Source organism: Hyla sarda, chromosome 12 (assembly GCF_029499605.1).
Source record: "Hyla sarda isolate aHylSar1 chromosome 12, aHylSar1.hap1, whole genome shotgun sequence".
NCBI classification, from domain to species: domain Eukaryota; kingdom Metazoa; phylum Chordata; class Amphibia; order Anura; family Hylidae; genus Hyla; species Hyla sarda.
Window position 1 is genome coordinate 10,395,048 of NC_079200.1, and position 25,559 is coordinate 10,420,606.

Below are 25,559 nucleotides of genomic sequence, written 5' to 3' on the forward strand. Positions count from 1 at the left end.
TAACCTTGGATGTATTGTGTACCTAATGGTACGAGTGCCCCATGTGCTCATATAATAGTGTGCACAATGGAGCTCTACGAGTATATAGTGACTTGCATGTATCTATATGGATAAAAGACATCTAAGCTTTCATGGATTTATTTTTATCTTATTTTTTTTATTTAATTTTTCCTTTTTGTAAATCGTGCCTGTATGGTAGCACTAGCTCTTAGCTAAAGGATTTTTACGTTATTCTTGCTGTAAGTATTTCTGCTTTTAGCCGTAATTACATTTTAGTCTTATATATTTACCCTGCAAGAAGTCTGCAGAGTTTTTTTTTTTCTTTCCCCTTTAGACCAATGGTCTTCAACCTGCGGACCTCCAGATGTTGCAAAACTACAACTCCCAGCATGCCCGGACAGCCGTTGGCTGTCCGGACATGCTGGGAGTTGTAGTTTTGCAACATCTGGAGGTCCGCAGGTTGAAGACCACTGCTTTAGACGAATGCTCCATTTTAGGCTGGGTTCACACCACGTTTTTGCAATACAGTTTCCGTATCAGGTTTTTGATTAAAAAAAAAACTGATTCCTCAAAACTTTAAAGGGGACCTCTCATCAAAGAAACTTTTGATATATTTTAGATTAATGAATGTTGAATAACTTTCCAATAGCGTGTTAATGAAAAATATGCTTCTTTCTATTGTATTTTTCCCGATCAGTCCTGTCAGCAAGCATTTCTGACTCATGCTGGAGTCCTAAACACTCAGAGCTGCCAGCCTGCTTTGTTCACAGCCAAACAGGCTGTGAACAAAGCAGGCAGGCAGCTCTGAGTGTTCTCCTTTGTGAACAAAGCAGACTGGCAGCTCGTAGTGTTTAGGACTCCAGCATGAGTTGAAATGCTTGCTGCCAGGACTGGTAGGGAGACCCCTAGTGGTCATTTCTTCAAAGTGGAAAATTAAATAGAATGAAGCAGATTTTTAATAACATGCAATTGTGAAGTTATTCTGCATACATTAATCTATAATATATCAAAAGTTTTTTTGATGAGAGGTACCCTTTAACTGTATCAAAACGTGTGTACAGATTTTATTCCATATACGGTTTGAAAAATGATGTCCGGTTGCATCAGGGTTTTTTTTGGGGGAAAAAAAGGTATACGTTTTCAACTTTTCACTCCATTACGAGTCAAGTTTCACTTGTTCGATTGAAATTCCAAGAAAAATACTGTGCAAAGTCAAAAACCGTATGGTGAAAACCGGATGGAATCGTACGCACATAGAGGTCTGTACGGTTCCCATTGACTCCCATGTTAAAAATGAAACCTATACGGTTTCAATACAGTTTTTAAACCCGGACCAAAAACCATGGTAGGCTGCGGTTTTGGGTACGGGAAAAAAACTGACAAAACGCAAAATGGACACAACCGGATGCATCTTTTGGCATACGGTTATCAATGGAGAGTCAATGCGTACGGTTTTCAATATGGTTCCGTACGGTTTTCAAATTGAAAGTGTATACGGGAACTGTACTGCAAAAACGTGGTGTGATTGCCGCCTTATCAAGTGCCTAGTGGGGAGCTCCTCAAGGGGCAGAGGGAGGTATGAGGAAAACTTATAGCAGCACTTTTTACTGCTGAGAGAGATACTCCGACAAATATAGTTCGACCAAAAAGTGTATTTATTACTAAAGGGGTATTCTGCTTCTAGACATCTTATACCCTAGCCAAAGGATAGAGGATAAGATTTCTAATCGCTAGGGGCCCCAGCAGCGGGGCAAACAAACAAACGCCGGGTTCCATGCTGTCTCGGCCACGCCCCTCGTGCTGCCACGGCCCTTTGCTGTCGCGCCACGCCCCCTCCATTCCTGTCTATGGGAGGGGGCGTGTCGGCCGACACGCCCCCTCTCATAGACATGAATGGAGGGTCGTGGGTTGACGTCACAATCACAGCTTCCGTCTCCAAACGTTCTGAACAAAATGTTCCGAATGCTGGAGCACCCCTTTTAAAGAAGCACTCCTGATTTTTCTATTTGCTCATATATTGTGGTATAGGCTATAAGAGAACAATGTAAAGGTTCTTGTGTATTCTTTATGTTTACCCATTTTAGCTGATGTCGCAGGCATGGGTTTTTTAGACATATTGATCACTGAAATGATTTCCTAATGCTGCCTACATTTTCTATGAATCCGCTGGCTTTGCAGAGGGAGAGGTTGGAGTCTTATCACTGCACCTGGCAAACTAATTAGGCTGCTGGTGCTGGTTAGACTTAGGGCTTGGGCGGTATGACCAAATATGTGTATCACGGTATTTTTGTAACTTATGGCGGTTCCACGGTATATATCAGTATATATTATATTCTTTCATTCCCGAGGGGGAGGGGCCAAACTGGTATTGCGGTATGGGGAAAAATTCATATCGTGCAGAACAAAAATTTCGGTATTTGGTATGAAGCGGTATACCGCCCAGTCCTAATTAGACTCTTAGATGGATTGGTGTCAGTTCACACCATGTGCAGTTTTTATGTGTTTTTAGAAAAATATTAACATGGGGTGAAAGGGATTTTACCTATAATCACAGTGGAGGTGTGATAGGAAGATTTTAAATATTTATGGTACGTTCACACGTACGCAGTTTTGATGCACAGGATTTTCTGCTGCAGATTTCAATGTAAACTAAATGACACCGCTTCTAATCGGCAGTTACAAATCCTGCGCATCAAATCTGCTCAGGATCCTGAACGTGTGAATGTACCCTTAGACTGTGTTCACAGTTTGGATTTTTAGTGCATTTTGGCAGTGTTTCCCTCTTGCAGTTTTCGGAAATTGCTGTACATTTTTGCTATGATTAGCAATATTAAGCTAGAATAGATTAATTTATGCTGAGATTTTGGTAAAATAATTGTAAAAACAAAAGACGGGAGGTGTAAAAACTGTGTGTGTGTGTATATATATATAATATGTGTATATATATAATTATACTGATCCCATAGAGATAGTAGCTAGAGATGAGCGAACTTACAGTAAATTCGATTCGTCACGAACTTCTCAGCTCGGCAGTTGATGACTTATCCTACATAAATTAGTTCAGCTTTCAGGTGCTCCCGTGGGCTGGAAAAGGTGGATACATTCCTAGGAGACTCTTTCCTAGGAATGTATCCACCTTTTCCAGCCCACGGGAGCACCTGAAAGCTGAACTAATTTATGCAGGATAAGTCATCAACTGCCGAGCCGAGAAGTCCGTGACGAATCGAATTTACTGTAAGTTCGCTCATCTCTAAAAGTAGCAATATACAGATAGAGCTGGGAGGGGAGGGGTATAACTACTATATAACTGGATACCATTGAGATAGCAGGGGGAGGTGTATAACTACTTTATCTCCTGATCCCATAGGTATAGTATACAGATAGAGCTGGAGGGGAGGTGTATAGCTACTACTTATACTGATCCCCCAGAGATAGCAGCAGTGGTATACAGGTTGAGCTAGGAGGCGAGGTGTAGAACTACGATATATCCTGATCCCATAGACATAGCAGTAGTATACAGATAGAGCTGGAGAGGCAGTATATAACTACTATATATCCTGATCCCATAGAGATAGCAGCAGTATACAGATAGAGCTGGAGGGAAGGTGTATAACTACTATATATCCTGATCCCATAGAGATAGCAGCAGTATACAGATAGAGCTGGAGGGAAGGTGTATAACTACTATATATCCTGATCCCATAGAGATAGCAGCAGTATACAGATAGAGCTGGAGGGAAGGTGTATAACTACTATATATCCTGATCCCATAGAGATAGCAGCAGTATATAGATATAGCTGGAGGGAAGGTGTATAACTACTATATATCCTGATCCCATAGAGATAGCAGCAGTATACAGATAGAGCTGGAGGGAAGGTGTATAACTACTATATCCTGATCCCATAGAGATAGCAGCAGTATACAGATAGAGCTGGAGGGAAGGTGTATAACTACTATATATCCTGATCCCATAGAGATAGCAGCAGTATACAGATAGAGCTGGAGGGAAGGTGTATAACTACTATATATCCTGATCCCATAGAGATAGCAGCAGTATACAGATAGAGCTGGAGGGAAGGTGTATAACTACTATATCCTGATCCCATAGAGATAGCAGCAGTATACAGATAGAGCTGGAGGGAAGGTGTATAACTACTATATATCCTGATCCCATAGAGATAGCAGCAGTATACAGATAGAGCTGGAGGGAAGGTGTATAACTATTACACTGCTCAAAAAAAAAAAAGTGAACCCTGCGATAACACATCCTAGATCTGAATGAACTAATCGTATGAAATCCTTTCCTCTTTATATAGTTGAATTCGCTGACAACAAAATCATCACAAAAATTATCAATGGAAATGAAATGTATCAACCCCCTGGAGGTCTGGATATGGAGTCACACTCAAAATCACAGTGGAAAACCCCACTACAGGCTGATCCAACTTTATGTAATGTCCTTATACAAGTCCCAATGAGGCTCAGTAGTGTGTGTGTCCTCCACGTGCCCGTATGACCTCCCTACAACGCCTGGGCATGGTCCTGATGAGGTGGAGGATGGTCTCCTGAGGGATGTCCTCCCAGACCTGGACTAAAGCATCCGCCAACTCCTGGACGTATGACCTCCCTACAACGCCTGGGCATGCTCCTGATGAGGTGGCAAGCCCCCCCCCCCCCCCCCCCCCGCGATCAGACACCTTATCCTCTATCCTGGATCGGGGATAAAATGTCCTTGTCCAGATAACCCATAAAGGGGTACTCCACTGGAAAACTTTTTTTTTTTTTTTTTAAATCAACTGGTGCCACAAAGTTAAACAGATTTGTATATTACTTCTATAAAAAGTACTTATGAGCTGCTATGATCCACAGGAACTTCCTGTGGATAATACAGCAGCTAATTAGTATTAGAAGGATTAAGAGTTTTTAGTAGAAGTAATTTACAAATCTGTTTAACTTTCTGGCACCAATTGATTTAAAAGAAAATGTTTTCCAGTGGAGTACCCCTTTAAGAAGGGGCGCTTAGCAGAATAAAGATTTGGTGCATCTATGAATAGTGTATTTTTTAATATGTGTAATAATAAATTATAAATATATTTATTTTTATACAGATCATTGTGCACCAACTGCAACCAACCTGAAAAATTCCAAATCTCCAAAGCGAAGCCTGGGCAGTAAAGCGCAGGAAGTGAATGGCCATAGCATGTTAAGAAGGGGAAGCGCCAGACAATCTACAGAGATGGAGGGGGTTGTGCGGACGCCCCAGTATCCCACCAGACGCCCCGGTAACACTCAGAGAAGTGCGTCGCCTACTTTTGAATCCCCTTTAAGAAGTAAATTTGCTCCTTCGTTCAAGAGTCCTGTCGTTTCCGCTCAAAGAAACTTCTCTCTCGTGACGTCCGGCCTGAGTCAAAGCGAAGTGGTAAGTTCATTCATGATTGTGTACGATTCTTTACGAGTCTTAGTGGTTAGGAATTTGGGAATAATTTAAAATATCCTGTTAGGGTAAGATCACACATAACGGATCCACAGCGTATTTTACGCCGGTGACCCGACACATTTTGTGCCTCCAGCTGTTGCCACCTCCCTGTTTCCCACGCTTCATTCCGACCCTGGCAATCTGCCGCTACGAGCAGCCACACAGGGCTCTGACATCGCGGCTGACATCGCAGGGCAGTGTACTCAGACATCATGGCTGCTCCGCCATGTCTGAGTGGACTCGGCTGCTCGCATGTCCCGTGTGTTAAAAAAAAAAAAAAAAAAAAAGTCAAAACCACAATGTGACAGCTTCCCTTCTTATAGAAGAAAGGTGATACCCGGCACTCACCAGATGGAAGACTTATTATGCCATAGTGTAGTACAAGGACGCGTTTCGGCGTGGGAGCCTTCCTCAGCTGTCTGCCGATTTATTATGCCATAGTGTAGTACAAGGACGCGTTTCGGCGTGGGAGCCTTCCTCAGCTGTCTGCCGATTTATTATGCCATAGTGTAGTACAAGGACGCGTTTCGGCATGGGAGCCTTCCTCAGCTGTCTGCCGGTTTATTATGCCATAGTGTAGTACAAGGACGCGTTTCGGCGTGGGAGCCTTCCTCAGCTGTCTGCCGATTTATTATGCCATAGTGTAGTACAAGGACGCGTTTCGGCGTGGGAGCCTTCCTCAGCTGTCTGCCGGTTTATTATGCCATAGTGTAGTACAAGGACGTGTTTCGGCGTGGGAGCCTTCCTCAGCTGTCTGCCGGTTTATTATGCCATAGTGTAGTACAAGGACGCGTTTCGGCGTGGGAGCCTTCCTCAGCTGTCTGCCGATTTATTATGCCATAGTGTAGTACAAGGACGCGTTTCGGCGTGGGAGCCTTCCTCAGCTATCTGCCCCTCTGCCGGGGGAGGGGAGGTATCCTTCCAGGTCATTACTACAACTTTACGGGCACAGAATAGCAGGAAGTGAATTAGTAAACGTCTATGCAAATTAGAGACCACCTCATTAATGACTCCCAGCAGACATACCACAGGGGTGAGTAAGAAAGGGAATAGGGATCGACCGATATCGTTTTTTTAGGGCCGGTACCGATAATCTGTGGAGGTTAGGGCCGATAGCTGATAACTTATACCGATATTCCGGTATAAGTTATCGGCTATTTATCCCCCCTCGACACCGCTGCAGATCATTGATTTAAAGCGGGCGCTTTAAATCAATGCATTGCAGTGGCTCTTGCGGTGCCATAGGCCGCCGCCACCTGCTTCTCTCCCCCTGCCTGTCCGGGGGTCCTGAGACCTATCACCGCCACCACTCGCCGCGCCGCACTGCGCCTAGGGGTGCCTCCAACTGTACCAAAACTACTACTCCCAGCATGCCCGGACAGCCGTTGGCTGTCCGGGCATGCTGGGAGTTGTAGTTTTGCAACAGCTGGAGGGCCTACTGTAGGTATAGTATATTATACAGACCCCTGTCCATCCCAGAACCCTGACTCAACTTCCCAGTTGCTGCAGGGACCGTCCGGGGAGGGTGGTCCGGGCCATCCATCCTTCCTGTAGTGTCCGGCGGCATTCCGGGTGGAGGGTGAACCGGTCCGGGCTGTCCTTCTTCTCCAGGGGTCCTCTTCTCCACTCCGGGCAGGCTCCGGCCTAGTAACGCTGCATAGACGACGCCGCTGCGCAGCGACGCACCTGATGTCACGGCGTAGTGACGTCTATGCAGCGTTACTAGGCCGGAGCCTGCCCGGAGTGGAGAAGAGGACCCCCGGAGAAGGAGGACAGCCCGGACCGGTTCACCCTCCACTTGGAATGCCGCCGGACACTACAGGAAGGATGGATGGCCCGGACCACCCCCCATTACGGGTAAGTTTCATTTTTTTTATTGACTCGGAGGGTGGGGGAGGGGCCCGACCGGTATAGCGGTATGGGCAAAAATCCATACCGTGGGAGAAAAAAAAAACTGTATCCGGTTCATATCGGTATACCACCCAGCACTACGGTGGGGGGTGCGACGTGGTGTGGTGGGTCGGGGGGCGGGGCATTATCGGCTTATCGGCAAGGTAATTGCCGATACCGATAATTCCCAAAATCGTGATTATCGGCCGAAAATATCGGCCATACCGATAATTTAGAGTTCCCTTTACCGATAATTTAGACTTCAGCCAGAAACCCCATCACCTCCCTCCAGAAGAGAGCAATGACGGGACACTCCCACACAGCATGTAAAAAGGTACCAACTTCCGAAGAACAACGAAAACACAGCTCAGACGGAGCTTAAGCTTAGCAGGGGTATAATACAACCTCAAAACACATCTAGATTGGATCAGCATATCTCTACTACTGACTACAGGGGAATAATAAAAGCCTTCAACAAATCCAGGATATCAGCCACCCATTTATGAAAGGCTTGTGAGAAAGGGCTAGGTCCCAGCGACTGGAGGAGAGCATAGGACTGAGTAAGGGGTTTGGAAAGATCAGTAGTGCGCAGGAGAAGCTCCACATCAGAAAACACAGGAGTAAACGTCAGGGAGCCAAACACTGCGCCTGAACCGCATTCATAAGCCGAAGATACCTATAAAAGACATTTCCAGGGATGTAATAAAGTTCCTTCATGTCTGAGAAGGATAAGAAAACCTGATCCTCCCCAAACAAGTGGATCACAAATTCTCCATGAGAACCCCAAAAGCTGGCCTCCTGTAACCCATGTAGGTGAGAAAAATGTACAGTGATCCCTCAACTTACAATGGCCTCAACATACAATAGTTTCAACATACAATGTTTTTTTCTGGACCATTGTAACTTGAAACCAGACTCAGCATACAATGTACAGACAGTCCAGATGTGTGAAACGTGTCACAACTGGAGGAACTGACCAATCAGAATGGGCATTCACTGGTTAATCGCCTCGATTACTGAAGTGCATGCACTGACTGGCTGTCTGGTAGCGCCCCCCTACAGTACAGGGAGGTATTACATGTTCTGTACTCTTTACCTGTATTACTGAAGTGTATGCACTGACTGGCTGTCTGGTAGCGCCCCCTACAGTACAGGGAAGTATTACATGTTCTGTACTCTTTACCTGTATTACTGAAGTGCATGCACTGACTGGTGTCTGGTAGCACCCCCTACACTACAGGGAGGAACTACAAGTTCTGTACTACTCCTTACCTGTGCCAGGGTTAGCTGCTCCTTTGGACACCAAGTAAGGGCGGCTCCATTTGGGACACTGGGTGTACTGTATAGGACCCTGAAGAAGCTCCTGTCCTCTACATAAACCATTGTTTCCCAAACAGGGTGCCTCCAGCTGTTGCAAAACTACAACTCCCAGCATGCCCGGACAGCCAACGGCTGTCCGGGCATGCTGGGAGTTGTAGTTTTGCAACAGCTGGAGGCACCCTGGTTGGGAAACACTGACATAGACAGTGATTACAGCTCCCAGCAGCTCTTTATTACTTTTATATATAAGGATTTGCTTTATCTATATTAGTTATCTACTTATTTTTCTTTAATCCTCACTTTTACCTATTTTTTGGATGACATTTTGGGGGGGTTCAAAACCAATTACCAGGTTTCCATAGAATTCTGGTCTCAACATACAATGGTTTCAACATACAATGGTCGTCAAGGAACCGATTAATATTGTAACTTGAGGGACCACTGTACATTCCCCCACAAGGAAGGGGAGTAGAAGGGGAATAGGAAAGGAAGAGTGAGAGTGATACCTGTCGAGTGTGTTAATAAGAGCTTCATAGGAACTACGGATCGATCGATATCGATTTTTTTTCAGGCCAATACCGATAATCTGCGACCTTTCAGGCCGATAGCCAATAACTTATACTGGTATTCCGCACTCTGAGCAGGTGGTAGGTCACGCGCCACACAGTCCAGTAAGCACAGAGCACCTCAGTAGGGCAGAGAAGTCTAAGGAACTTGCAATGCACCACAAGTCCCAGCAAGTACAGATGTCTCCCACCAGGGTACTCACAAGCAGGAGTAGAGGCTCAGCAGGCAGTCCAGCAAAAGTCCCTGAAGTGTAAGGCCAGGACTCCAATAGGGCACCACAGGGTGATACAAGGCAGCAAGTTGCAGCTCCCTAGGGAAGGGCGGAGGAGGGAACAGCAGCCGCACAAGTCCCCACTGTACCAGGGTCTGTGCCGCAGCCAGGGATCACAGCAGAAGCCGCACTCCATGGCGGACGTCTTCACAGCAACCAGGACTGGAGATGCAGCCCCGCCCTCGAAGGCCTTCAATGGCGCCCAGACCGAGGAAGGGCCAAAGAGACAGCAGCCCAGGAGATTCAGCGTAGACCACAACCCACACATACAGACCTACCCAGACCAGGAGGGGAACCTCACCACCCGAGCAGACACTTCACCAGAACTCTGCAGTGCAAGCCAATTGGAGCCGGAGGAGAAGGGAGCTGCCCGCACCATGACAGCCGCCGGGACCAGACCAAGTGCAGCACCGGGCGATCCGCAGCACCGGAGGGACCCACAGAGAGAAGACCGGCCGCTCAGGGTAAGTATAAGCAGGGTAAAACAGTGGGGTCAGCGGGAGCTCTCAGCACACACGTCCGCTCACGCCGCCATCCAGGCCTGTAGGAGAGGTGGAGGAGAGGTGTATACCTTTTATATATACTGATCCCATAGAGAGAGAGCTGGGGGGGGGGGGGGGGAGGTGTATATCTACTATATATTCTGATTTCATAGGAATAGCAGCAGCTGTATACAGATTGAATTGGAGGAGAGTTGTATATCTAGATATCCAGATCTTATAGAGATAGCCGCAGCAGTACACAGAGAGATCTAGAGGGGAGGTGTATAACTACTATATATCCTGATCCCATAAAAGTTAGCAGCAGTATACAGATAGAGCTGGGGGGTAGGTATATAACTACTATATATCCTGAGTCCATAGAGATAGCAGCAGTATACAGATAGAGCTGGAGGGGAGGTATATAACTACTATATATCCTGAGTCCATAGAGAATGCAAATGGAGCTGAGCTAGCAGGAGGGATCTGATGGGTAATGATGTCATTCTGTGGTCCACAGGAAGTCGGTCTGACATCCTGTTGTAACCATTGTGATCACATGACCAAATTAAAGTAATAAAACACATGAATGCAGCTGTGCTGGAATAAAACAGATGGCACTGTAGGACTAGTCATGATAAGTGTGTGCGGTGCCCAAAAAAAACAAAAAACGGAGTACTTCTTTACTCTATTTGTTTGACGATGTAGCAGTCTCTCGGATGTCATACCTATGACTTAAGCGCAAGCTTCCAAATCACTCAAGTTTGTCAGATTTATGACCAGAGGCACTAACCATTATGTTACCAGTGATTAATCCCAGCTCCAGTCTACACCGATTCCCCCCTGATCTAACTACGTGAGCGCGACGCGGCTAAATGGCGAGAATGGAGGCAATTAATCAGAGTGCGACGGCTAATGATGCTGGCAGAGTCGTGCGGGATGTCATTAGGCTTGGCACCAAACCTTTCTTCCATGAGTGTATAATTCTGGATGGAACATGACAACGCAACCTTCAGGAACTTAATTAAAACCATTACAGCGATTCTACAATATCTGACGCCATGTCAGGCACGGTAACATGATGGATAACAACGAGGGAATGAGCGCTGTATGCTGGTTAAACTGGGGCACTCCGTCACTGCCATCCTGTTAGACGTCGTCTATAGATCGATGCTACTACCTATGATTAAAAATTAATTACCTTAAGTAACCATAGGAGTTCCTATCTCATAAAGTAATAGTATATTGCTGGGCTAGGCCAGTTTTTCCCAACCAGTGTGCCTTCAGCTGTTGCAAAACTACAACTCCCAGCATGCCCGGACAGCCGTTGGCTGTCCGGGCATGTGGGGAATTGTAGTTTTGCAACCACTAGAGGCCCCGTGTAAGGGTAAAAAAAGCAAACTGCACCATTCCTAGACCTGATGGTGGTTGCCAAACATCTATAATCCGCCAAGTGTCAAGGAGGCAGGGCTGAGTTTCTCAAGTGCCACAGCCTGGCACACCTTCCTGCACACCCTCACATCCCAGCCTCTTCTTGAGCAACATACAGAACCCTGTCTATCAGTCGAAGTGGGGCTGGAAGAGTTTGGAGGCATGCCAGGCTGTGACACTTGAGTAGCTTGGCCCCACCCCCTTGACTCTTTTTTTTAGAAATAAGTTTGCAATGGTGTCTGAAGATCTGAGCCGCAAGCAACACTGACAGTTTTTTTTCCCAACCAGGGTGCCTCCAGCTTTTGCAAAACTACAACTCCTTTTGGCTGTCTAGGCATGCTGGGAGTTGTAGTTTTGCAACAGCTGGAGGCAACCAGGTTAGGAAACATTGCTTCGGTCCGTGGTGGTGGGGTTCCACCTCTTAAAGCACACCAGTCCTGAGAACAAAGGGACTGCAGCAGGTGCCGCTTTTTAAGGAAATTGATGGCATATCCCAGAGATTTAAAGGGGTACTCCACCCCTAGACATCTTGGATAGGGGATAAGATGTCTGATTGCAGGGGTCCTGCCGTAGGGGACCCCCACGATCTCTCCTGCTGTACCCCTGTACATGACAGCCGATACAGGGGATGGGGTATCGTGATGTCACGCTCCACTCCCCGCCCCCCCTCGTGATGTCACGCCCCACTCCCTCAATGCAAGCCTATGGGAGGGGGCGTGGCAGCCATGACGCCCGACCCATAGGCTTGCATTGAGACGGTGGGGTCATGATGTCATGATACCCCGTCCCCTGTATCGCCCGTCATCGGTCACGGAGCAAAAATAGCTCCAGGCTGCTGATGTACAGGGGTGCAGCAGGAGAGATCATGGGGGTCCCCAGCGGCGGGACCCCCCGCGATCAGACATCTTATCCCTTCTCCTTTGGATAGGGGATAAGATGTCTAGGGGCCGAGTGCCCCTTTAATTGTGCTAATTTCTGCCTAAATCAATGTCACCCCCTGTCCTTAGGTTGTTACCGGTATTACAACTTGGCTCCATTCACTTCAATGGAACTGAGCTGCAATTCCACACACAACCAAAGGGGGCAGGAGTGGTGCTGTTTTTGGCTAGATCATGCACACTCAGCACCACTATTCCTACAGTGCCATCTGTTTTGTTTCTGTAGCTGGGTCATGTGACCTGCGCTCAGACCACCAGAAAAATTACATGGGTTTATGTGACTCAGGAAGGTGTTTGTCCTGGGTCAGCTGACTTCCTGTAAACTGCAGGATGACCATATCACCTATCAGATCCAGCTGGCAGCTCACACCCCTCTCTGCTGTAATTTGTCTGCTGCTTCTGTCTGTGTGCGATCAGGATATATAGTGTGTTTGTGTGTGTGTGTGTGTGTGTGTGTGTGTGTGTGTGTGTGTGTGGCGATGGATATATTCCATACAGAGCACCCAGCCCCGGGATCTAGTAACAGTAAGCCAGGGATGCATAAAGAATCCCTGGCTTACTGTTTAGTAAGTGGAGCAGGGGACTCCTTTCAAATTTTAATAGAAGCCCCTGCTCCACTTAGTTTCTGTGACGTTCTTTGCTGGTAGTGCGTAGAGTGCCACAGAAACTACTGTGAACGGCAAGGTCTGTATATCCCTGGCCACCTACAGGACACAGCTGTATGCATACTTGTTTTCAAGTAAACTGGGGGCGGAAAGTTATACAGATTTGTAGATGACTTCAAAATAAAAATCGTAATCCTTCCAGTACTTATCAGCTGCTGTATGCATTGACAGAAGTGTCAGCAGAGAGCACTGTGGTGTGACTGGAAAGAACTACACAACTTCCTGTGGAGCATACAGCAGCTGATAAGTACTGGAAGGATTAAGATGTTTATATAGAAGTAATTTACAAATCTGTTTAACTTTCTGGCACCAGTTTATCTGAAAAAATGTTCTTTCTTCCGGAGAACTCCTTTTAAACCTACCTAATGCACGGAGTACATCTCCAAATACCGTACTTTCCGGTTTTCGGTTTACTCTGGAAAGGGGTACTCCGGTTACTCCGGTGGAAATTTTTTTTTTTTTTTTTAAAGTCAACTCATGCCAGAAAGTTAAACAGATTTGTAAATTACTTCTATTTAAAAAATCTTAATTCATCCAGTACTTATCAGCTGCTGTATGTTCCACAGGAAGTTCTTTTCTTTATGAATTTCATTCCAGTCTGACCACAGTGCTCTCTGATGACACCTCTGTCCATGTTAGGAACTGTCCAGAGCAGGAGAGGTTTGCTTATGGGGATTTTCTCCTGCTCTGGACAGTTCCTGACACGGACAGAGGTGTCAGCAGAGAGCACTGTGGTCAGACTGGAAAGAACTACACAACTTCCTCTGAAGCATACAGCAGCTAAGTAGTACTGGAAGGATTAAGATTTTTTTATTTGAAGTAATTTACAAATCCGTTTTACTTTCTGGCACCAGTTGATTTAAAAAAAAATAGCTTGCCCCCCAGAGTACCCCTTTAAGCAGGCAGTAGTACTTTTGAGAATGCTGCCGTAAGGTATTCGTACAATTGTACCTGTGCATTTCCTCCTCTCCTGATGCTTTGAAGCGGCCGCTAATTGATAACATGGCAGCGTCTCCATCCGCCGGGCGAGCAGGTTCCCCCTATTCAATTCCTTTTAAGTGGGCTGAAGCCTTTGTGTCTAGCTGCGACCTTTTGGCATTATCTCCACTTACATACTGGAGAGCCTGCAATGCTCGGAGTTTTGGCACACACCATCAACACGCATCCCATAATCCCCCCCCCCCCCTCTCCGTTCCACTCGCTTCATAAATTATTGAGAAATGAATTTGAATCGCACTGCAGAGAAGAATTGCATTCACAATCCTTTGGCTGGGGAAATGGGATTTATTCCTTTTTTTTTTTTTTGGCCAGGTTTCTGGTAGAATAAATACGTTATTTGATTTATTTATTATTTGCTTTTATGTATTTTTTTTTATGTAATATTTTTATGCATATATTTTTGGTGTGTGTGTGTATATATATATATATATATATATATATATATATATATATTAATACAGTGTGTGTGTGTGTATATATATATATATATATATATATATATATATATTAATACAGTGTATATATATATTAATAAATATATATATAAAATATAGTGGTCCCTCAAGTTACAATATTAATCGGTTCCAGGATGACCATTGTATGTTGAGACCAGAACTCTATGGAAGCCTGGTAATTGGTTCTAAAGGCCCAAAATGTCATCCGAAAATAGGAAAAAAAAGTGATGATTAAAGAAAATTAAGTAGATAACTAATGTAGATAAAGCAAATCCGCACATATAACAGTAAGAAAGATCTGCTGGGAGCTGTAAATCAATGTCTATGTCAGTGTTTCCCAAGCAGGGAGCTTCCAGCTGTTGCAAAACTACAACTCCCAGCATGCCCGGACAGCCAAAGGCTGTCCGGGCATGCTGGGAGTTGTAGTTTTGCAACAGCTGGGGGCACCCTGCTTGGGAAACACTGGTCTATGTAGAGGACAGGAGCTTCTTCTGGGTCCTGTACAGTACACAGTGTCCTTAAAAAGTAACATGGAGCCGCCCTCACCTGGTGTTCAAAGGAGCAGGTAACCGTGGTACAAGTAAAGAGTACAGAACATGTAATACCTCCCTGTACTGTAGGGGGTGCTACCAGATATCAGTCAGTGCATACACTTCAGTAATACAGGTAAAGAGTACAGAACATGTAATACCTCCCTGTACTGTAGGGGGCGCTACCAGACACCAGTCAGTGCATACACTTCAGTAATACAGGTAAAGAGTAGAGAACATGTAATACCTCCCTGTACTGTAGGGGGCGCTACCAGACATCAGTCAGTGCATACGCTTCAGTAATACAGATAAAGTGTACAGAACATGTAATACCTCCCTGTACTGTAGGGGGCGCTACCAGACATCAGTCAGTGCATACGCTTCAGTAATACAGATAAAGTCTACAGAACATGTAATACCGCCCTGTACTGTAGGGGGCGCTACCAGACATCAGTCAGTGCATACGCTTCAGTAATACAGGTGTTTTACCAGTGAAATGTTCATTCTGATTGGTCGATTCTTCCAGCTATTGACATGTTTTGCAGATCTGGACTGTCCGTACATTGTATGTTGAGTCTGGTTTCAACTTACAATGGTCGCCATTGTAAGTTGAGGGATCACTGTATGTGTGTGTGTGTGTATATATATATATATATATAATATATATATATATATATATATATATATATATATATATATAAATTATTATTATTATTTTTTTTTTTTTTAATCTGTCCTGCGGGGAATGATTTGTCTTCCTTCTGCATTATCCCTTTTTGTGTTTGCTGTCTGGTAGATGTTTGCTTTTCTTTCAAATAGATTTCGGGTGCGTTGTGTTCTTACATGTCAGACTAGAATTAAAGTATAGACATTTACAGGATTCTGACATTCGTCTACATGTTGCATACAAATACAGTGTAAAAGAAAAAAAGTTATGTCAGCAATGTTCATTTTTTATTATTTTTTTTATTACATTTTGGCAGCATTTTAGGCGGGGTAAATGTGCGTGTGGTATAAAAAAATTTTTTTTTTTTTAAAGTGTTTATTGAAGGTATATCAATAATAATAATAATCAGAATAGTCGTCCACCACGACCAATCTGATAAAAAGAAACAGACCTGGTTCAGCAAATACATAGAATCATAAGAACACAATCCGAATAAAGGGAAAGGGGGAAAAAGGAAGGAAATGGAAGGACAGAAAAGTGAGTGGAAAACGGAGGGAACAGAAAGAACAAGGAGAAGGGGATGGAGGGAAAAAGCGCAGGGTTACTATGTTTTTGTGAGGTGTACTGTGGCGTTATCACTACAATATTCCATCTAGGGCAGTGCGTCCCAACCAGGGTGCCTCCAGATATTGCAAAACTACAACTCCCAGCATGCCCGGACAGCCATCCAGTATGTTCAGAGAAATAAAATGTATCCCCTATCTAAAGGATAGGGGATAATTGTCTGATCGTGGGGGGTCCGTCCGCTGGCATCTCCTGTACGGGGCCCCCCCGCTTTTCAGCTGGTCGAAACACACCTCCTCCATTCATATCTATGGGAGAGGCGGAGACACAGCACATCTCCCATAGAGATGAATGGAGATGGCATGTTATATATACAGGAGCAGAGTCGGGGCCCCGTACAGGAGATCGTGGGTGGTCCCAGCGGTTGGACCCCCTTGCGATCAGACACTTAACCCCTATCCGCAGGATATCATCTTTAAGTCCGTGTTTTGCATACATTGTGTCTCCAGCTGTTGCACAACTACAACTCCCAGCATGCCCGGACAGCCATCAGCTCATTGAATTACATCAGTGCTTTGCTATCAGTGTGTCTCGAGCTGTTCCAAAACTACAACTCCCAGCATGCCCGGACAGCCATCAGCTCATTGAATTACATCAGTGCTTTGCTACCAGTGTGTCTCGAGCTGTTCCAAAACTACAACTCCCAGCATGCCCGGACAGCCATCAGCTCATTGAATTACATCAGTGCTTTGCTACCAGTGTGTCTCGAGCTGTTCTTGTGCTGTCTCGAGCATGCTGGGAGTTGTGGTTTTGCAACAACTGGAGACACACTGGGAAACACTGAATTAGGGGATTGAGTGGCGTGTTTTTGTCAGGTGTACTGTGGTGTTAATACTGCAATATTTCATCTAGGGCGGTGCTTCCCAACCAGGGTGCCTCCAGCTGTTGCAGAACTACAATTCCCAGCATGCTCGGACAGCCTTTGGCTGTCCGGGCATGCTGGGATTTGTAGTTTTGCAACAGCTGGAGGCACCCTGGTTGGGAAACTCTGATATGGCAGAAATTCTGCCGTGTGAACATAGCCTTATGTACACATTTCTATATTCACAATCAGACCTTAAATGACCAAAGTGGTTATATGGAAGACGTGATCACACAGAGGGTAAGTATACACGTCACTGTCACACAACGCTAGAACACACTTTATTCGAATAAAAACCACCTCAAACCCTTTGTTGATAAATTTATTTAAAAAAAAAAAAAACCTGAATCTGCCAGTCATTGCTGCAGTTCACCGAATCCCACATAGTCCAAAACTATCCGAAGAATTTGTCAAAACAAAAAAAAGTCATACTTGTATTACCTTACTCCAGCGTTGCATTTGCACCAGATTGTGAAGCATGATCCCTATAGAACCACAGGGGTCGTTCAGCTCTCTCTGGTGCCCTCATGCCAGGGAATCTAGTAACAGTAAGTCAGGGATGCATAGAGCATCCCTGGCTTACTATTTAGTAAATGAAGCAGGGAGACTCCCGACTCCAGGACAAAGGAACCAGCTCCCTTCATACACATCACCACCACACCTGTGGATGCTGCCACCCAAGATGCCCCACATCTTACAGTAGAAGTTATGACATCTTGTGGTAGTGGATGAAGTCATTCTGGGCTGGTTTTGAGGGGCTTAAATAATTTTTTATTTTGGATGGATGGTGGAGTTGCCGAGGCATGACCCATGCTTGATACTCTTCAGATGTACTACTGTTGTCTCTGAGGCTACAGGCCAGTATGCAGTTATGATGTCAGATCAGGTGGGAGAATATGCCTAGATGCTTGCGGACGCAATAACCACATCAGGAGGGAGTCTTATCCATCTTCTAGCCCCTTACATCTTTGTACTGCTGAACTAGAATATCTATCAGCTTCCTCCACCTGAATGAGTGGTCCATACGTGGACATGTGGTATTTCTCCTTTACTGTTACGTGGTGGTTTGACTTATAGTATTCGTAGCCATGTTATGTGAATTGTCTTGTTTATTCTTATCCCCTGATGAAACCCATTATTGAAATGGGAAACATGTTGGGATGTTTAGATTACCTGTCATGATCTTGTAAAATGTTATAATCCTCCAAGTTCACTGCCCCCATCATGATAAACCACCCCTCTCTTTTATTTTTATTTGATAGTTTTCTACCTTGATATTGCTCTGTATTTTCTGCTCAGTCTCAGTCAGATTCACAGACTGGGAAGGGGCGTTCCCCAGCAGGCGTGACATATGAAGCCATACAGGGGAGAAATTCCTCCCTCACTCTGCTACTACAGCCCAGAGCAGTTCAGTGTGTGAGATGAGCTATGATTGGCTAAGGCTGCACACACCCCTCAGCACTCCAGACTGCATGTACTGATTTTGGACTTCTGCCAGGCCAGCAGGAGTCCAAAGTCTGTGCAAGAGATGGGGGGGAAATGTGCTCTGGACAAGTAGGGAGACACCTACTGGCAGCTTTTTTAAACACAAATAAAACAGAAAACTAAATTTTTTTATTTTTTTTTTTACAAAGTACATTAGAAAGATTTTTTATTTACAATAAGGAGCGCAATAGCAAAAATTTGTTTTAATGAGAGTGCCCATTTAATCAAGGTAATAATCGCAGGATTTTGCGGACCTGTAATTGCGAATGGCTAATATGCCCTACATTAGGGTACGTTCTGTGTTTTCAGAGTTTTGACGCCTGCTCTTTTTTCATGCTGTTCTACAGTCCTTCTCATTTCTTTCTTCACTCTTAGATGCTGGTTCAGAAGTTTGCAAGGAAAACCAAGAGCATATTTTACAGCCAATTGACAGAATCGACCTCTCACGTCATCATAAAAACAGGTGGGTGCTTTGTTTTTGTGTTTTTATTTTTTGTTGTTTTTTAAAGGGGTATTCCAACTTTATACATCTTATGCCCTATCCAAAGGACAGGGGATAAGATGTATGATCACAGGAGTCCCGCCACTGGGGACCCCTGTGATCTCGGTGCAACCCCAGGCATTCTGTGCCGGGCACTGCCTCCAAGACGGGGATGTGACGTCACGGCCAAGCCCCCTAGTGATGTCACGCTCCCTCCATTCTTGTCTATGGGAGAGGACGTGACAGGGACATGAAGTCACAGCCACACCCCCTAGTGACATCACACCACGCCCCCTCCATTCATGTCTATGGGTCGTCACACCCCCTCTCATAGACATGAATGGAGGGGCATGGCGTGACATCACTTGGGGTATGGCTGTGACATCACGTCCCCCTCTCGGAGGCAGCGCCTGTCACAGAATGCAGGGGGCTGCACAAGGATCACGGGGGTCCCAATTGGTGGGACCCCTGTGATCATACATCTTATCCCCTGTCCTTTAGATAGGGGATAAGATGTATAAAGCCAGAATACTCATTTAATGAAAAAAATTATAGATTTGATGCCTCCAAAACATATATATCAGGTTGTTGGGATTTGCTGGGATTATTTCCGCACAGAAAGGTTAATGGGAAACGGTTGTGCGCAGCCTGAAAGCGTCCTCTAATCCCCGCCGTGGAGAAGTATTTTGCAGCTTGTCTTCAGCTTAGCGACAGATGATCTGACACCCTGGACTGGAGGAGCGAGGCATTGGGAGGGATCGTCCGCTGTGTCACTTATTTTCAGAGTTATGTACAGTATTTTTATTCTGGTCCAATCCTGTCTTTGGCCAAGAATGCTATTGGGAATAGACCAAAATATAGTACAGTAGAACAGGGCTGGACTCTTTATTATTTTCCCATTTATATTTTGCACAGGTAGTACAACTCCAACATGAAGGGCTCGTTCACACGGGCAGATTACCTGCGAAATTTCCACAGCGTATCTGCTGCAAAAAATCAGCAGTAGATTTTGCTACCATTGACTTCAATGAGTCTGAAGGAAAATCTGCAAATCTGTCTACATTGCGGATTTTCTGCTGACCCATTGAAGTAAATGGTAGCAAAATCCGCTGCGGATTCTCTGCAGCAGATACGCTGCAGAATTTCAGCAGGTAGTCTGTCGCGTGAACGTACCCTAAGGCTATGTTTACACCAGCATTGTGCGCTCCATTCGCTGATTCCTTTATCACATGACTTTGACATGCAGGGCTTTTTTTTTTCTCCGCTAAAAACCTGCAAAATAACGGACATCTAACCGAACCCCGATGTACCCCATTGAAAGTGAATGGGACCTGTTGGGGTCCATTTGTGTCCGCAGTAACACCCGCCGTCCCAGCCCCGTTCACACCTTGTGTAACTAAGCTGCCGAACTGAGCTCCAGGACAATGATAACAGGGCCTTAATTTTTATTAATTAGGATACATGGTTGGCACTTTACACCAGTACTAGGTTACGCTCTTGAGTCTGAGATAAAAAAAAAAAAAGAACACGTATACATTTGGGAAATGACCTGACTGTTTGGGCCATTAGTCTGAGGACCGTCTGTACACATTGGCAACCGGTGTGGACTGTTTGCCGCTACATGCCACATATCTCACGAAAGAATAGGGTAGAAGGCGCTCCATGTGTAAAACCTTTCGGTTAGATGAGGTAGGGGTTGGGAACAAACCACAGCCGCTTACCTAATGGACAACACAACAATGTTTAGCGTATGGAGGTATAAACAAAGTTGTCCGCAGCCTTCCTGGAAGTCGAATGGACCAAGGAGTGACCGAGAAGAACAGGACTAGTATAGGCGCCTGGACGATAAATAGCAAGAGAGGAGCAGGTAAAATAACCACTTAGGTTTAGTCAGCATAGATGCAACGCGTTTTGCTGCGCATGCGTCCGCAGCCTTCCTGGGGGTCGAATGGACCAAGGAGTTACCGAGAAGAACAGGACTAGTATAGGCGCCTGGATGATAAATTGCAAGAGAGCAGCAGGTAAAATAACCACTTAGGTTTATTCAGCATAGATGCAACGCGTTTCGGTGCGCATCCGTCCGCAGCCTTCCTGGAGGTCGAATGGACAAAAGAGTGACCAAGAAGAATAGGTCTAATATAGGCGCCTGGATGATAAATTGCAAGAGAGCAGCAGGTAAAATAGCCAGGTAGGTTTATTCAGCATAGATGCTACGCATTTCGTTGCGCATGCGTCCACAGCCTTCCTGGAGGTCGAATGGACCAAGGAGTGACCGAGAAGAACAGGACTAGTATAGGCGCCTGGACGATAAATTGCAAGAGAGCCGCAGGTAAAATATCCAGGTCGGTTTATTCAGCATAGATGCAGCGCGTTTCGTTGCGCATGCGTCCACAGCCTTCCTGGAGGTCGAATGGACCAAGGAGTGACCGAGAAGAACAGGACTAGTATAGGCGCCTGGACGATAAATTGCAAGAGAGCCGCAGGTAAAATATCCAGGTCGGTTTATTCAGCATAGATGCAACGCGTTTCGCTGCGCATGCGCAGCGAAACACGTTGCATCTATGCTGAATAGACCTACCTGGATTCCCCCCTGTTTGGATTTGCCCTCTTTTGCATGTAAGCAGCAGCACACCTAGCTGGGCACCAGGGTGGCACACTCGCCAGGGACAAACGCCCTGGGGGCAGCCACATTGACATTGCCCTTCTCCTCTGCGCCATCTTCCTCCCGGCAGCAGCTTCCCTCTTTCCTTTGTCCTGCTTCCCTGCAGGTTTCCCGGCTTCTCAGCCGGTAAAAGGCATCTCTGTTCTAAAGTCAGCAACGTTGAGACATGTTGACCCCTCTCGACATCCAAAATGTCGCTCCATCAGACCCCTATGTTGGCACTTACTAAATGAATCCATGCAGTCAGCAGTTCTTTCCTTTTATAAATAGATCCGTTTTGACACTGGCTGCCATTGAAAGTGCCGGAGAGGAGTCCCTTGCGTGCCATTCAATCACTTAAAAGGGTATTACGGGATTTTTTGTTCTTTGAATATAAGACAGGGGCAGGGTTAGTAAAGTTTCTAATATACTTCACTTACCTGTGTTCGGTGGCTGGTATAGAATTTCTTTGTCTTTTTCCTGGAAGTTCATTTTCTGCAGCCTGCGAAGTTAGTGCTGTCTCGGACCTTTCCCAGCTTGCTGTGCAGCCCGAGACATTACATCACAAGTCAGGTGCTGAAAGGGGGCTTGGCTGCTTCATCTGTTGGGTATGTGTGTTACACCAGCCCCTGATGACCTTTCCAGCGCACGTGTGCGTGCATTCACACAGATCCACAGCTTGTGTGTCGGGTGATGTCGGGCAAGTCATGTGATCAAGGGGTTGTGGCTGTGCTGCAGTGGGTGGGGTGACCGATGTGTGGGAGGGAAATAAGTCTCCTCCCACCTTTTAATCAAAGGATCCTGGGGATTGTAGTCTGTGGGAGGTTATGGAAAACTGTAAGTAGCCAGTTCCCAAAAACAAGTCAGTAAGGTTATGGGGGACACAGGACATGGGTGGGCATTTACCACTAACACAAGCACAGATCATTGGTAAGCATGTCCATTATTGTATGACACTTAAAGGGGTACTCTGGTGGAAAACTTATATTTTTTTTTTTTTTTTTTTTTTTTATCAACTGGCTCCAGAAAGTTAAACAGATTTGTAAATTACTTCTATTAAAAAATCTTAATCCTTCCAGTAATTATTAGCTGCTGAATACTACAGAGGAAATTATTTTCTTTCTGGAACACAGAAAGGGGTACTCCGGATACTCCGGAGGAAATTTTTTTTTTTTTTTAAAGTCAACTCATGCCAGAAAGTTAAACAGATTTGTAAATGACTTCTATTTAAAAATCTTAATCCATCCAGTACTTATCAGCTGCTGTATGTTCCACAGGAAGTTCTTTTCTTTATGAATTTCATTCCAGTCTGACCACAGTGCTCTCTGCTGACATCTCTGTCCATTTAGGACCTGTCCAAAGCAGCATATGTTTGCTATGGGGATTTTCTCCTACTCTGGACAGTTGTCAGCAGATAGCGCTGTGCTGGTGATGTCAGCAGAGAGCACTGTGGTCATGATGTCAGCAGAGAGCTCTGTGTTCCAAAAAGAAAAGAATTTCCTCTGTAGTATTCATCAGCTAATAAGTACTGGAAGGATTAAGATTTTTTAATAGAAGTAATTTACAAATCTGTTTAACTTTCTGGCACCAGTTGATTTAAAAATTAAAATTCCACCGGAGTACCCCTTTAATTACTAAAGTCACCTTATGTTGGATAATCCCTTTTAAAGGAGATATCCATTGAAAATTAACTGATCGCGGGGGTCCGACCACTTGGACCCCCAGCAATCTCCTGAATGGACCCCAGCGCTCAGTGAGGAGCACATGCTTCAGGTGGCACGTGCTCCATTTATTTCTATGGGAGCGCCGAAAATACCCAAGTTCACACATTATCGACCCTCCCATAGAAATAAATGGAGTGCGTGCCATCTGCCAGTCGGACCCCCGGGATCAGCTACTTATCCCCTATCCACAGGATAGGGGATGAGTTAATTTTTGCTGCAGTTCTCCAAAACAGTGTGTCTCCATCTATTGCAAAACTACAACTCCCAGCATGCACGGACAGCCGAAGGCTGTCCGGGCATGCTGGGAGTTGTAGTTTTGCAACAGCTGGAGACACACTGTTTTAAAAAAACACACTCTTTCCTGTTTCCTTTGTTCTGAAACAGACATTCACCGGTCAGATCTCCGCAGAAAAAATATTTTATTTTATTGTTTGTATAATCCCTCTGAGTCATAGGAAAATAAAGATAATGAATGAATCAAAAATCATATAAAAATAGACATCGCTTTCTGTCTTATTTTTATAATGGAAAGTCTATGGGTGAGTACGTTTGTACCGAGTCGGCTTTCCATCCTGGCTGGCTCCGGGGGCCATTAATTGGGCTCCATTATCTGCCGGTGGGCGGACTGAAATGCCATCCTGCTTTTCTCTGCTTGTTTGTTGTTTCTGCGCCGTCCGCGCCTGAGGAGGACAGATAGTACCGTAATGAGTGACACACCACTTAGATCAGGATTGTGCCATCTTCTCCCGGCGCTGCTGCTACCGCATATGAATTCGAAATGACTAAGACAGTCCTTGGACGCTTCATCTAACGCGCCCCGGTGCACGTGGGCACAATGCGGCGACGGCTTGCCAGGAATAGCCGTGGTTTTTTTTTTTTTTTGGCTGCTCAAATGAAGGGGATTTCTGACACATGAAGACTTGATACATTGTTATAATCGTAGATATATCTGCGATGTATCAAGTCTTCATAATAGGAAATAAATCGGCAAATATTTGGTGCCTATTAGTTTTGATGTCGATACGTTTCCTGATTCGGCGTCAACATATTCATGAAAACTTGATACATTGTTATTATTATAGATCTGAATCTACATATTTGGTGCATACCAGTTATGATGTCGATACATTTCTGGATATAAATGTATTTATTTTATTTATTTATTTGTTTTTGGTCTCGCAGATGAACAGCTCGTGTGTGAACGGACTCTGAAATATTTTATGGGAGTCGCTGGTAGAAAATGGGTGGTGAGCTATGAATGTAAGTATGCAGTGATGTGATGTATCCTTGACCGCAAATAAGGTCATAGGACTTGTGCTGGGTGGTGGGACGTCATCTCAGTTGGAGTTGAAGGGAAATCTATCTGGTTGTTTCACTCTAAAATCCCCAGCACTGCACATGCTCAGGGAGTACAAGGCCAGCGGTGCATCCTTTCTGTCAATCAAGCCTGCTGGGGAAGGATGGCAGAGTCACTGGGGTGGTGCTGTTATCATGGAGTGTCACTTGGGTGGTGCTATTTCCTGGAAGTGTCACTGAGGTGGTGCTGTTACCTGGAAGAGTCACTGGGGTGGTGCTGTTTTCAAGGAGAGTCAGTGGGGTTGTGCTATTACCTGTAAGAGTCCCTGGGGTGGTGCTATTATCTGGAAGAGTCCCTGAGGTGGTGCTGTTATCTGAAAGAGTTACTGGGGTGCTGCTGTTATCTTGAAAAGTCACTGGGGTGGCGCTGTTATGTGGAAGAGTCATTGGCGTGGTGCTGTTATCAAGGAGAATCACTGGGGTGGTGCTGTTAACTGGAAGAGTCATCGGGGTGGTGCTTTTATCTGGAAGAGTTACTGGTGGTGGTGCTGTTATCTGGAAGAGTCACTCTGGGGGTGGTGCTGTTATCTGGAAGAGTCATTGAATTGGTGCCGTTATCTGGAAGCCTCATAAGGACAATACTGTTATTAGGAAGGGTCATTGGGTGGTGCTGTTATCAGGAAGAGTCATTGGGTGGTACTGTTATCTGTAAGAGTCACTGGGGTGGCGCTGTTATCAAGGAGAGTCCCTGGGGTGG

At 45.3% G+C, this 25,559-nt stretch overlaps 1 protein-coding gene across 2 annotated transcripts in view; it reads left to right on the forward strand.

Moving 5' to 3' along the window:
• Positions 1-25,559, forward strand: part of BRCA1 (BRCA1 DNA repair associated) — a 156,934-nt gene that overhangs the window by 90,276 nt on the left and 41,099 nt on the right. For both annotated transcript variants that reach the window (XM_056548408.1, XM_056548409.1), the window contains 3 exons: positions 5,110-5,420; positions 19,036-19,123; positions 24,689-24,766. In XM_056548408.1, the coding sequence (XP_056404383.1) occupies positions 5,110-5,420; positions 19,036-19,123; positions 24,689-24,766 (477 nt within the window). The remainder of the gene's footprint in view (positions 1-5,109; positions 5,421-19,035; positions 19,124-24,688; positions 24,767-25,559) is intronic.